The sequence below is a fragment of the Desmodus rotundus genome, chromosome 2, assembly GCF_022682495.2.
Source record: "Desmodus rotundus isolate HL8 chromosome 2, HLdesRot8A.1, whole genome shotgun sequence".
NCBI classification, from domain to species: domain Eukaryota; kingdom Metazoa; phylum Chordata; class Mammalia; order Chiroptera; family Phyllostomidae; genus Desmodus; species Desmodus rotundus.
In genome coordinates this window covers 125,724,302-125,739,442 of record NC_071388.1, presented here as the reverse complement: position 1 = coordinate 125,739,442, position 15,141 = coordinate 125,724,302, and the positions used below count along the sequence as shown (strand labels likewise).

General features: G+C 44.2%; 1 protein-coding gene across 9 annotated transcripts in view; it reads right to left on the bottom strand.

Annotated features, from left to right (window-relative positions):
- MGAT5 (alpha-1,6-mannosylglycoprotein 6-beta-N-acetylglucosaminyltransferase) overlaps nt 1–15,141 on the bottom strand; it is a 335,766-nt gene that overhangs the window by 95,678 nt on the left and 224,947 nt on the right. For all 9 annotated transcript variants that reach the window (XM_053918609.2, XM_053918606.2, XM_053918607.2 and 6 more), the window contains one exon: nt 4,301–4,434. In XM_053918609.2, the coding sequence (XP_053774584.1) occupies nt 4,301–4,434 (134 nt within the window). The remainder of the gene's footprint in view (nt 1–4,300; nt 4,435–15,141) is intronic.

Genomic DNA, 15,141 nt, shown 5'->3' with positions numbered 1-15,141 from the left:
TGTAAAATGCTGACCCTGCACCATCAAAGGATGATTCAGTTATGTTCAGGCCACTATTTTTGTTATTTATTTATCTAATTTTACTTTTTTTAGAGAGAGAAACAGAAAGGGAGGGAAGGAGAAGAAGGGGGAGAGGAGGAGGAGGAGGAGGAGGAGGAGAGAGAGGGAGAGAGAGAGAGAAAAACACCGATTTGTTGTTCTGCTTATTTATGTATTCATTGGTTGCTTCCTGTATGTGCCCTGACTGGGAATTGAACCCACAACCTTGGTGTATTGGGTCAATGCTCTAACCAAATGAGCAACCTGGCCAGGGCCAGGCTGCTATTTTTTTTTAATTTTATTTATATATTTTTAGAGAGAGAGGAAGAGAGGGAGAAAGAGAGGGAGAGAAACATCAATGTGTGGTTGCCTCTCACACACCCCCTACTGGGGACCTGGCCTGCAACCCAGGCTGTGCCCTGACTGGGAATCGAAACAGCAACTCTTTGATTCACAGGCTAGCATTCAATCCACTGAGTCACACCAGCCAGGGCCAGGATGCTATTTTTTAAGAAATATGGAAATAAATAATACACTTAAGCAAGACTTCAATTAATTTTAATTTCCATAGTTTTCAAAATCTCTTATTTTTACAAAATTGACTAATTTTTCATTCCCTGATGTTGAAGGCCCTTGAATTTGGCCACACTGGAAAGATTTCTTTTCCTGGGACATGTGTGAGCTGATACTAATGATCAGTCTGCCCCAGAGGTCGATGTCCAGAACCTAGAACTGTGGGTTCTTGGGCTAAGAAAGAGATTTGTAGTTGGGATTAGGCTCTAAGAAGTGTCATTTGATGCTAAGGGGCTTGGGCAGAGATGATTCCTAAATTGGTGTGTTTGGGATTCTGGAGTCAGATAGCAATGTCCCCTCCCTTCTTCCCTCCCTCTCACTTCTCCACCACATATTATAACATCAGGATAAGACCACAGGGAACCTTGGCCATGAATTGGCAGCCAGTGGGGAGGAGTTGAGGAGGTAGACTATTCCTCCTCAGCCTCTACACTGAACAGGCTGTGTTTCTTGCTAGGCATTTGGAATGCAGCGAAGGCCTACTACAGGGTGTGACAAAGCAGGTTTACACTTGTAAGCATGCAAAACACAGAGTTTACTCTTGTATTATTATTTAGTAATTATTGTATTATTTTCCATACCAACAACTGTAAACCTACTTTTGCCCCACCCTGTACGTTAGCAGACATCCTTGACATGACTATAAGGGACAGAAACTGCTCAGGCTACTTCAAAGAAACAGAGTGTGATAAAAGGACGTAGGATAGGAAAAGGAAAGCTTCCAGAACACTGGCAGCTGCTTTTTCTTTCTCTTCAGGCTGCATGGGTTACGTCTGTCTGGCCTTCAAAGCACCCCACGTCTCTCATGGTGGCACCTCTCTTCCCTGCGATTCTGCTCCATCGTGCTGACAGCGCCCTCTCCCTTTCCAAACTGGCCCTGCTTCTTCATCACTGGACTTCTGGAAGTCTTCTCTCTTGACCTCATGATAACTATGGATATATCCTTTTAGTTTCTGTCCCTATGGCTGTCACTGTCCCTGTATTTTGCAATGCCAAGTGAAACTTCTCATTGATATAGGTTGACTTTTTGAGCCAGAATCACAATTGCCAACCAATAAGATGGGCTGCCTTGGAGCAGAGGACAACCCCTGGGCCAACCCGCCATGGGTGGAGGTGTCACTCAGGTGCCCTGGCAGGGGAGGAGGTTCCCTCAGGAGGAGGACGAGGAGGACGGTGAAGCAGGACTGACAGCATAGCAAGGTGCCTTCAGAATTCCAGTGAGTCCTAGAATCTGAAGGGAAAGAGGAGAGGACTTCCCGAGATCACCGGGTTCAGACCTGTGCATACCCATGTGCGCCACCGCCAAGCTAGTGTTCCCAGGACTAACAGTGTCTCTCACTCCCCTTCCCAAAGATCTCTGATGCAAAGGGGGTCGGGGCGAGGGGAGAATGGAGCAAGTGGTGGGAAAAGCAACTTGCAAAACTTCCTGCTAGCTCAAGTCCGTGTGGAATGCAACTCTGGGAATGTGGACTCTATAACATCACACTTAAGAGGCCATCTGTTTTCTGCGCACACTTACTAGATCCCATGGGATGAGGACGCTTTTGGAAAAAAGAAGCTGAACTCTCAATGCTGTGCTGTGTTCAAAAGTTTTAGGAGATGTCCTGAATTTATGTGAAAACTTTACAGTACTTTTCATCTTTTTGCACTTTCTCATCAATGAATGCGAGGTAATGATGGTTTAGTAAAACTGAAAAAAAAAGCCCAGATTTTTGGTATGTAGCCAGACTAATGGGGGCACACTGCCACGCAGCACTTTGTCACTGTTGGGCAATGCACAGTACTTGAAAGAGATCATCCACAGAATTTCAGAAGAATTTGAAGACCACACACCAAGTCACGTGATTCATACTTTTGGGATTCCACCTGGCATCAAGAAGTCATCCTCTCAGTGGCAGCCTTATTTTATCCAAGAAAAGGTGACCCCAAAGTATTCAGAACTGCTTTGTTGTTTTGGTTTTCTAGGAAGAACCAAAGAAGCTGCCAGAGGCACCTAGGAGGAAGCCTCACTTGCTTTCAAAACGGAAGTGATATAATTTGAAGGTCAAGTCCATAGAGACATGCAAATTATTTTCTGCAAACAGGTGCAGAAGGGAGAAGGCAGTGACACTTTTTTAGGAGCCCACACCTTCCTAAAACCAGCAACGTGTTCCGTTCATTTCACAAGGGAGCTGAGAGTGGGAATGCCCGACAACGTGCCCGTTTTAACCCCAAATGGGCTGAAAGTTAGTTGAATAATGCTGTTAGCATGGGCAATTTTCACACATCTTTTCCTTCACCTTTCAAAAGATATATAAATTTATGGGAAGTTCTTAAATGACCATTTATAATTTAGCCTGATTTTATTTTATTTGAGAGGAGAAAACGTGGAATAATGTAGGTAGGAAGAAAATCTTATTCACCAGCCCAGGTTTCAACATCTCAGCACTACTGATATTTTATGCCACGTAATTCCTTGTTGTGGGGCTGTCCTGTGGCCTGTCCCATATTTAGCTGCGTCCCTGACCTTCACCAACTAGATGCCAGTAGTACCTCCCCTCAGTCATCAACCAAAATTGTCTCCAGACACCGCCACGTGTCCCCTGGGTGGTGACACTGCCCCCCGCTGAGAACCACTGTACTGTACGGAGACAAAATTCTAGCCATTTCCAGCAAGACAGTCACCTGGAATTAAATCCGCTGCCCTGGAAACAGGCCGACTGAATCACCTCTTTGGCACAGTGAGAACTTTAGGACTGGGGAGCGGGCAGCTGTGCCTTCCCGTTTTTGATCAGGGGTCAGAAGACCAACAGCAGGACTTCCACCCCGGACATCACGTGTGCCCACTGCCTCAGCCAGCTGATTTCTAACTTCCTCAGTAAGAGAGACGTGATCATGTGAGACCACAGTTTCTGATCATTCCAGACAGTGATTCACTTATGTTTAGAAAGAGACATGTTTTGAACTCTTGGAGTTTGTTTTGTGCTACACAAACATGTCCTCAAAAATAATCAAGATATTTGCACGTCATGTCAATTGGTTCCTTTCCTGTTTGACCTTTCCCATGTGCTCTGGAAAGCATCCAGGAGAGCCAGGGGGCCCTCCAGGACCCAAGAGCCCAGCGCTTTTGGAAAGCGCTGTGGCCAAGAATGTTGTTTTATCCAAGGTGTCCCTGAGCAAACCGCCCGCAGTCAGCCCTGGCAGGCACGTTCCTTTCCTGGTCAGCCGAACACTGACCACTGCGAGCACTGACGACAGCCACACAGAAGTGAGGGCCCCTGGGCTCCCCATGCAAAGGGAGCTGCCTGTCTTCACACACCATTTCCCAAGGGGCAGAGGCAAAGAGCCACTTGGCAAAGGGTCCCTCTGTGCAATGCTCTGCTCCAGAAAGACACCCAGCTTCTGTGGGAACCTGGCTTTCAGAAGCAAATATAAGATGTGAAAGAAGCTATAATGTGTCACTTCCAACATGCAAGGAGTGAAGGGCTTTGTTGGGCAGCCGCTGTGCAGACGGACGAGCAGGTACAGCCTGGATTAGATAGATACCCAGATGCTGAGCAACCAAACTGGTGCACATCCCTGTTTACTTCTAAGCAGATTCCATTAGGCCCAGGGCACTTGGCTTGATTACTCCCTGAATCAAATCAAATTGAATTACCCAACAAGCATCTTCTCAGGGAGAGAGAGCGGGGAACACAGACCGACTTACCTTCCAGAAGCTATCCACTTTGCCATACACCAGGGACTGGTTCTGTCTCTTGATTTCGTTAATGTGGTGGATGTCGCTGGAGTTCAGATGCTGCTCCACCACAAACCCCAGGAAGCTGTTGTCTGGGGTGTGAGCTGATGTGGAAAGGAAAGGGCAGGGCAGTTAGGATTTCACTAGTGAGAAGAAACAGCAATCAGCAAATTTGACATCAAGCCATCTCGCACATGATTAAATGTTTTCATTTTACCCTGTTCTTTCCTACCTGGGAGGGGCGAGGAATTGCCTGCCCCCACATATCCCAGCAAAACATTCCCACGAGAATAATTTTCCTCGAATGGATTAACCTGAACCAAATACTGCTTTTGTTAGTGGAAAATACATCTGTCTAAAAAGCATACGGCTGTGTGCTCTCCTCCTTCCTGTTTCCTCTGAACAAGGCTACTGTCTCCTGACACAATCACCCTCATCTGGGTTTCGTCCACTAAGAACCAGAACTCTGCAGGGAGCAGGGCAGAATCAAGGGTTCTCAGTAGGGTTGGGGGTGCTGTCGGTGGGCCCCACACCATCTCTTCGGGCTGCAGCTGGGTTTACCATCCAGCTGGGTAAAAAGGGATTTGGGGGCAAAACCCAGCAACGTCACCCCCAATCCTCTAAGAATTACTAATGAAAGATGTAATTATGGGGTCATATTTTGAACCAATGAATGGAATAAAGAAAAAAAAAAAGGCAAAGCTCACTGTAATGTAAACCACTCTGAAAAGCCAACCAGCACAATGACCAGTGTCTGGTCCACAGAACAGACTCTTCTGGAAGGGAAAAGGCCTTTTCCTCTGGATCCATCATAATTTAAGTTTTAAAACTTCATTATTTTAACACTTGACCCAGGTGGAAAGCAGCCCCAAACCCTCATCAAACATTTGCCTCTTATGCCTCCAATTTTTAAAAAATTTCGCCAGAAGGCAACAATCAGAAAACAATTCTCTTGATAAAAAGGTGCTCTTGTCCTGTACCTTCACTCTGTCCAGAGAAACCTATTTTTCAAGGGGGTGGCGCTGCAGCGGTCCACAATATTAAATGAAGCAACGGCTGTGCTGGACTCAGACCTGAACGGAACCAGTACAAATAACCTAAACGGAGAGATGCTCGACACTGAGTAAAATCCACACAGTACACATTCACTCAGCACAGCCATGTTCGTTACAGGTGGGTGGTCAACAGAGGAAGCTGGTTCCTTTGTCTGGTTCTGGTTTTCTCAGGACTCAGGAGCCCTTTCCAGGCAGGCCGCCAGCACAGCAGCCCTCTGGGTGGGGCAGGGTGGCCCGCAGCGAAGGCCCAGGGACCTGGAGGCCCAGGCCCCTCTCCCCAGAGCCGTGAGTGAAGGTGGAGGGAGCACTGGCTGAAAGCCTGAACTGCGGAAATGAGCGAGCCGCATAAAGACTGACTTATCACCACCCAGTCTCCCAGGATTGCACCTGACAGGGGTGACAGCACGCGGAGATAATAGGGCTGTGACTGGGGAGTTGTGTTAGGTCTGGCCAATCTGTTATTTCATTTCTGTGTTTTTGAACAAGTGCCCAGAGGCAATGGCACTGGCTGCAGTTGGCTGGAAAGAAAATTACTGAATAAATTCTACTGCCAACAAGAGGCAATCGTTGCCTTTCTTTCTTTCTTTTTTTTGAGGAGCTGGGTCAGGGGGATTTGAAGGCATATGGGGTAGGGAAGAGGCCCTATGAGCATTCAGAATGTCAAGACTGCAGCTTTAAATATTTCTTTGTAAAACTTTTAATTGTAAAATTTCTGAAATAGGGTCTGACGTTTTTATCATCAGAAAAATTGTGTGGTGACCCAAGTTTCTTGCTTTGGAATGTCTCTTTAGTTCAGTGCTCTAGTCCTTATGTGGGCACTGTTATAAAAAAATGAAATAATCTAGCATCTAAAACACTTAATAGGCTTTATGTTAAAACACACTCAGATGTAGTCAAAAATAAAATGATCATCAAACCCTCAAAGGAAAAAAAGACTCATACATCTTTACATTTTTGTGTCAAAGATCTCCCTAGTGTGTAGTGTGAGCAGCGAGAAGGAGGGGAAGTAAGTAATTTATTCAAAAACTTGTGAGAAATGGCGGGCCTCTGCTGCACTGTGGCTCTCAGGTGGTACTAACCCAACTTTGGCACTGTATGAAGACTGCATCACACGAAACTTCTCTATTTACGCTTTCGTCCAAACACTTTATTTCAACGCCTTTCTCTTGTCTGGAGATGTTAGCCTGAGGGTCAACAGCGAGCAAGTGCAGTTTAAGGACCTCAGGCGAGACTTAAGGAGAAGTGCCGGCAGTGCTTACAGTCGGCACCACCGCATTTCACGAGTGATGGTCAGACCCTCCATGGCCCTTCCCAGGTAACACGGAGCCTTCACAGGACACTGGGGATCAGCAGCATGAGGGGCCGCTCAGCTGCGGCTTGTGCAGCAGATGATCTGGGAATAGAGGCCGGCTGGCCAATGGTTATGGCCAAGGAGCTGGCCAGCAGCCAGGTCCTGCATGGTGACATCCTAAAACTGCTTGTGATAAATCAAAAGCCTCAAGGTCAGGCTGATACTATCCAAAATGACCTTTTTGAGGAGATCTAAACTTAACCAAGGTTCGTCTTTTTGGTCTGCCTTCAGATGGGGGGACACAGACTTTAGCTATATTGAGAAGGTTTCTAAGAGAAGGTATTTACATATTTCAAGGTAAATAAAAAAAAAATCCCATCATAAATGGGATACAGGAAATCCCGTACATTTTGGAAATCACTCCATCCCAGAAGAGAACCAAATGTGTGTTTAAAAAATGGCTGATATTTGAGTTCTGACTACATGCTGAGTTCTGTGCTAAGTGTTTCTATAGTGAGTATTTCATTTTATCTTCGTGACACTGTGGTAATATGTTTGTACAGGGGAGAAAACAGAGAGAGAGTTACAGTACCCATCGTAGTCCACGCACTGCAGTGTTGGGACTCAGAGCCAGGCCCGCGGTTCCAGAGTCCACGCTCCTTAAAGCACTTCTAGTACATAACCTCACAGTCCAAATAACTTATTTTCTGGGCTCGTGAACTATAGTGGTAAACATGCTTCAGAGGAAAATAATGTTACAAGACAGACCCAGGGAAAAATACAGGGTCCAGCACAAATAACGCCCCCTTTTATTACAAATTCATAAGCATTTGGTTCTCTAACATTACAACATCACACTCAAGCACACCATATGACATTTTAGGTGAAATGTTCAAATGACAACTATAAATTGTTACGTCCATATTATTACCCTACCAACCACACTCGCGGGCGTTACTTCTGCCGGACCCTGTGTATAATCTGTCACCTCAGTTTCTTGAGCAACTTATGCTCTATGTGTGCAGGACCAAGTTGATTTTCTGACTTGCATAAATCAGAAGGGATGTGCTAAACTTTAATGATGATCTTAAAATAGTTTAGGACAAACTTTTTTTTCTTTTTAAGAAAAGCATTATTTTCAGCACTTTGGAAGTACCTCTTTACAAATACGCCTGCACGACAAATCAGCTGGATGAGTTTCCTGAGATTATGGTGATGACTTCTTTTAAGAACTAATATTAGTTTAGCTTCAATAATTCATTCAGTGGCAAACATTTTGAAGCATTATTTTACAAACCAGGTTATATTCTAGGTATTGAGGGATTTCAAACCTAAAGATGATTTTCTGCCCTCAAAGAGCTTACCAACTACGTAATAAGTGAGGTATACACTATATCTACCAAGCAGTAATAATGTCCTTTTTTAAAATGTAAACCAAAAATTTTATTAAGTCAAATGGACCCTTCCTTCATTGCATAAATCTCCAATGTCAGTTTTTCCACCACTAAGTCCTCAAAATCTCTAAGAAGTGCAAATATTCATTTTAACAGGTTGTCTGCTGGCCTTTATCCACAGCTGGCCCTTATCCACAGCTGGCCCCAGCATTGGGTACCTACCACCTGTGCCAGGTCGCCAAAGGCAGAACCCACACAGCCAACCTGGGCTCCTCCCTCAGCCAGTCAATCACCAAACACCAAGGATGTCAGCTTCTCAAAAATCTTTCAACTCCTTCTTTCCTCTCTTCACTTTTCTCAGTTCTGGTCTCATTGATTCTTACCAAGACTTCTGCAATACATAAGTTTTTCTTTTTCATAAATAGAAACAGGGTTGGTTTTTTTCCCCTTGATTATAACAGAAATATACCCTCAGTGTAAAACTTTTTTTCAGGGAATAGAGAAAGATATAAGGAAAATAAAGATGACATCTCACTTCTGGCCAAGATGGAGGTGTAGGTAGATACACTTTGCCTCCCCCCACAACCAAAAGGAGGACAACAACAAATTTAAAAACAAAAAATAACCAGAAGTGCCAGAAAATGGAACTGTATGGAAGTCTGACAACCATAGGACTTCAAGAAGTTAACCAACCAAGGAATTAAAGAAAAAACATTCATTCAGACTGGTAGGAGGGGCAGAGATGGGCAGCTGGATTGGAAAGGATGCGTAGCAAGCCAATGGCTGAAGGACTGAGTGGGCAAGGTGGCAGCTGGCAGACCAGGTGGGGCAAGGTGGAGGCTGATAGACATGTGGTCCCACGTTTGCATGAGAATAAACTGGGAGGAACTACTGGGGAGCGAGACAGACCATGCAACCCAGGGTTCCAGCATGGGAAATAAAGCCTTAAAACCTCTGGCTGTAAAGACCTATGGGAGTTGCAGTGGTGGGAGAAACTCCTAGCCTCAAAGGAGAGTTCACTGGAGAGACTCACAGGGTCCTAGAATGTACAGAAACCCACCCACATGGGAATCAGCACTAGACAGGCTCAATTTGTTTGTGGGTAGTGGGGGTAGTGACTGAAAGCCAGCTGAGAGCTGAGCAAGTGGCATTGTTCCCTCTCAGATGTCTCCCCCACACACAGAGCCACAAGCAGGAACATGGGTTGCCCTTCCCTGGCAAATACCTAAGGCTCTGCCTCTTACTACATAACAGGACCGCCAAGACAAAAAAATATGACCCAAATTAAAGAACAGATCAAAACTCCAGAAAAATAACTAACTGATGAAAAGAAAGCCAACCTATCAGATGCAGTGTTGAAAATACTGGTAATCAGTATGCTCACAGAAATGGTTGAGTATGGTTGCAAAATCGAGGAAAAAGTAAAGGCTATAAAAAGTGAAAAAAATATATACAGGGAACCAACAGTGAAGGGAAGAAAACCGGCACTCAAATCAATGATTTGCACCAGAAGGAAGAAATAAACATTGAATCAGAACAGAATGAAGAAACAAGAATTCAAAAAAATGAGGAGAGGCTTAGGAACCTCCAGGACATCTTTAAATGTCCTTCCAACATCCAAATTATAGGGGTGTCAGAAGAAGAGGAAGAGCAAGGAAATGAAAACTTATTTGAAAAAAATAATGAAGGAGAACTTCCCTGATCTGGCAAAGGAAATGGACTTCTGGGAAGCTCATTTCCCAAAGGAAGCTCAGAGTCCCAAAGAAGTTGGACCCAAGGAAGCACACACCAAGGGACATCATAATTATACTACCCAAGATTAAAGATAAGGAAAGACTCTTAAAAGCAGCAAGAGAAAAGGAGACAGTTGCCTACAAAGGAATTCCCATAAGACTGTCAGCTGATTTCTCAAAAGAAACCTTGCAGGCAAGAAGGGGCTGGAAAGAAGTATTTGAAGTCATGAAAGGCAAGGTCTTACATCCAAGATTGCTCTATCCAGCAAAGCTATCATTTAGAACGGAAGGGCAGATTGAGTGCTTCCTAGATAATCATCATCACCCAGCCTTTACTATATGAAATGTTAAAGGGACTTATCTAAGAAAAAGAAGAAGATCAGAAATATGAATAGTGAAATGACAACAAACTCACAACCATCAAAAACTGAACCTAAAAAACACAAAAATCAAAATGAACTAAGCAAAAACTAGAACAGAAACAGAATCACAGAAATGGAGATCACATGAAGGGTTATCAGCGGAGAAAGGCAGGGGGTTAATGGGGGAAAAGGTACAGGGAATAAGTAGCATAAAGGTAGGTAGAAAATAGACAGGGGGAGGTTGACAACAGTATAGGAAATGGAGAAACCAAAGAACTTATATGTATGACCCATGGACATGAACTAAGGGAGGGGGTGTTGGTGGGAGGGGGTGTGCAGAGTGGAGGGGGGATAAAGTGGGGAAAATGGGACAAGTGTAATAGCATAATCAATAAAATATATGTAAAAATTTTAAAAAAGAATAAGACTGAAAATATGAACAGCAAAATGACAACAAAGTCGCAACTATCAACAACTGAACTTAAAAAAAAACAAACTAACCAAACAAGTAGAACAGGAACAGAATCACAGAATCACAGAAATGGTCATCAAATGGAGGGTTATCAGCTGGGATGGAGAGAGGAGGAGGAGGAGAATGGGGGAAAAGGTACAGGGGACAAGAAGCATAAATGGTGGGTACAAAATAGACAGGGGAGGAGGTTAAGAATAGTATGGGAAATGGAGAAGCCAAAGAATTTATATGTATGACCCATGGACATGAACTAAGGGGGCAAATGCTGGTGGGTGGGAGATGCAGGGTAGAGGGGAATAAGGGAGAGAAAAGAATGGGACAAGTGTAATAGCATAATCAATAAAATATACTTAAAAAAATAAAGAACTTAGAAACACACACACATACACACACACACACAAAGATGACATCCATCATCTTACCGCCTGGACATAACCACTGCTAACAGGCTTTCCTCCTAGACTTATGGATCAAGTCAAAATTGGATCCTACTATACCTGCTCTTTGGGGGCCTTTTCTCACTTACCCAATGTGCCACAGGTATCTCTCTGGGTTAATAACCAGGTTAATAACCACAGCACACCACTGCTTGTTAAAGCAGTACAATCCTTCGTGCACGAACTCATTCCATCAGCTGGGATGCCCCCTTCTGGGCTGCCAGCATTACTTTGTGGAACCAACTGCCCTTCCTCCCTAGGCCATGATATTCTTTTCCATTCAGGCAGAATCCCGACCCTGGGACTGCCCCACTCTCCGTGCCTCCAAGGACAGGGAACATAACCCAAGGGACCCTACCTGACCAAAGATTAGTTGAAGGATGGGTTTACGATTCAAGTCCCGCCAATCACAGTGGCTCTAGGCCTAGTCAGAGCTACTGAAGTCACTGTCTTTCTCCCAGCCAAGTACTAACCAGGCCTGACCCTGCATAGCTTTCGAGGCCAGACAAGATCAGGGGCGTTCAGAGTGGTATGGCCATAGACAAAGTCACCGTCTTTCTGCTACATCCACAAGGCTGTCAGGGTAGAAGCCCAGAGCTACAGGTGTCACATGCGTGCCCATGTGAGCCTGCCTGAGAAAAATGCCAATCCGGAGACACACAAAGTAAAGATATGGAAACAGTAAAGACTATCTTCCAAGTCCTGAATTCAGTTCTGCCTAAAGCCAGTTTCAACAATTCCTAGTGACAAGAGCCAACAAAGCCTTGTGGTCAAGTCAATGTGACAGAAATCCTTCCTGATACATCCTGCCACGAGACATTCAGGATGTCCAATGCTTTTCTATCTACATCAGGAATATCAGAGATCCTTGCACCCTCATAACTCTGCAGTGGCTCCTGTAAGTAGTCCCCACACCTTCGGCCTTGCCCCTCTCCCTCTGCTCCCTAACTTTGACCCATCCTCTGTGTTGATGACAAGATAGTCGTTGATACAAATATGTGACTGTAGCAGTTTTCTGCTGAAAACCTTCACTTCCTTCAGGATGAAGCAAGCCCAGAACACCTAGCATTCTAGGTTCATTTCGGGTCACTCTTCAGCTAATACCTCTGCTTCATGATGACCTTCTTGGGGTTTTCAATGCCATGTTTTTCCATCTTATCTCTGCTGACATACATCTGACACATCTATCACTTCCCTCTCCCTTTAAGTCTCAGCTCCCATTACCTCCCAGTTGAGGGATTCCCTAACTTCCTAAGACTGAGATAAGTACCTCTCCCCTCAGACCATGAAGGGTTAGAGCCCCATTACACATCAAGATCTCCCCTAACAGATGACAGGATCTTTGAGGACTGAGCCTTATTTTATGTGTCTATAAATTCCCAGACTCCAAAGCATAGTAGAAAGTCAGCAAATGTTTTTTGAATGCATGACAGATTAAGTCAATGAGGAATGTCTAAATAGCCGGTGTGACTGATTTGTAGGCAGATCTACATTACCAGGCAGCGGAGCTATGGCTGAACTACTTCCAGCATCATGCTCTTTACACAAAGTCCCAAAACCAGGGCCTGTTTTTCAAAGCAGCTTATCATTCTACTCCAGAAGCTGGCTCAGGTCTGGCATATCATAGGTGATCAATATACATTTTTTGAACTAATAAATTAACATGTCTTCTTATCTAGGTCACAAAGTTGATGTCGAGAGAATGGAAACAAATCAATGACACGGATTTTTAAAATTCTAACATCACAGGTTTTCAAATACTGCCATTCATTCAAAATCAGCACATCTACTGAGCACTTACTACAAGCCAGGCGACAACTTAGGAGTTCGGGATGTACCAGTGAACTGAAAGCAAGAACGAGGCTCCCTTCCCTGAGCTTATGTTCGGCTGGGGAGACAAGTAGTAAATAAATAATTTAATGTTATAGATAACAAAGAAATAAGCATAATTGGTTTGGTGACTAACACTGAACTCTAGTTAATGATGTCATGCTAAGTCATCTAAGGATTACGTGTTCTTTTACATGCATGAAACAGGGTGAATTGATGGATGGAGAGAAGATGTTCATGTATTGATATATCATGGAATAAGCAAGCTATTAATTGTAGAGTCTAGGTGGTGGGTTTGTACTGTACATTTCTCTTACCTTTTTTGTATATTTGAAAAATTTTGTTGAAGCGAGGAGGAATATTGCCTACTATCACATTCACATGGTTAATTCTGATCTTCATGATGATGAAACTGACATGATAGAAACATTTATTGAAAAATAGAGTTACATCACGCAAGTAGTGATCTAGTCTTAAAAATTGTACTCACATAGTGAGTGATGTTATGCTTTGAATTTTACCCAAACTTATTTTTTTGAAATGCTGGTGATACCAGGCTCTTTAAGAGAGACTGAAGGCTGGGATGCAAGCTAGGGAACCTGTTATCAACACTTGAGTTGAAAAGATAAGTGCCTGAACTGTTGACAGAAGCACACTAGAGTAATTTTTTCAAGTGTCAAAAAACAATTTAGGAGGAATGGACTCCTCAGAAGAACATCACTCCTGAAGAGACTCAGACTGAAGAAGAAATTGCTAAGGCTGACGCTATTACTCACTGGTCCACACACAAGTGCACAGCACAGCCCTCCTGATCCAAGTTAAAGGTCAAAAGGCAGATTAAGTCACAAATAGCTCCTCTGCTTGTCAGGATCTAAAAGGAAAATCACACATGGAAGCAACTGATCCTTAGCTGAAGCCAACAGGTTTGTCATTTGCGTGAAAAGAAAAACAAAAAAAGAGGCTTGTTTCTAAAATTCCTGCTTTGTCAGCCAAAAGTTTTGGTCTGCCAGCCACTATTCCAATCTGATCAGACACATAGCCATGGCTGGAAGCCTCAACTCCTTGGAGAAAGTCGAAGAGTCAGAATGCCAATGACAGTAACCAGTATGATGTGAACAACTCTTGAAACCCAACCATGTAAATAAACTCTGTGGGGAGACAAAGAAAACCCTTTTTGCATGGACTAAAAACAGAGCAGACATCATTCAATTTAACTTAATTCAATCGATAAATATTTTCTGGATGCCTACCATGTGTCAAGCATTCTTCAAGGTGTTAAGTTTTAGCAATGAAGAAAACAGACAAAACCCCTACTGATACATGCCAGGCAGGCAGAATGACACGTAGGAAGGTAAGAGGCCAGCTGGGCCGTGGGGCCAGACCACAGCCGGCCTTGAGGCTGATGGCAGCACTCATCTCTCTGTGTACTGCGACACCACAGCCCTGTGACAAGGAGGGTCATGATCTGACTGATGTTTTAACTCACTCCATTTTGTAGTGGGGGGTATTTGTTCTCTATTCACTAATTCAACAGATATTTATCACCAGCGGTGTAACTACTTCAATCACTGACGATGTGGCAGCGATCATGCTCGTGGGGCTGCCAAGTGGACTCTGGGCTGGAACACAGGTGATGGAGCCGCAGAGCTGCAGAGCCTGGCTCACGGAGGGAAGGCTTTCCTGGGGACGTGACGCCTCCCTAAAGGATGAGCAGGGTGATGGGGAGTGCCGGAAAGGGGCTTCCGGGCAAGGGAACAGCATATGAAATGGTCTGAAAAGAGTAAGCAAGACAATACCAGAGAGGCCAACAGGGGCTAGATGGTATAGGAATCACGATGAGGAGTTCAGATTTAGGACCTGGCGTCCTCCTTAAAGGCTCCCACGGTGTGTTCATTTGGAAAAGAGAAGATGAGACCAGACAGGTATCTTTCAATCTTTCAACCATGAGCATAAGGGAAAGAATGAACCATGGGCTGTGAAGTGCTCTGTTCAAACCTCGCGTTTGCCACTTACTATTTTGGGCCAATTGCTTTAAACTTCTGATGCTTAACTTGAATAACAGGGACTACACAGGATTATATACGTGAAGTATAGACACAAAGCTGGTGGTCTGCTATTTATTACTTGGCCCCTCTCTCTCACCAAATCCTAATCCCAATTAGATGAACTGGCACACCAACTGGGTCTTCACCTACAGCCTTTTCACAAGAAGACCATAAGCTCTTTCTCCAACACTT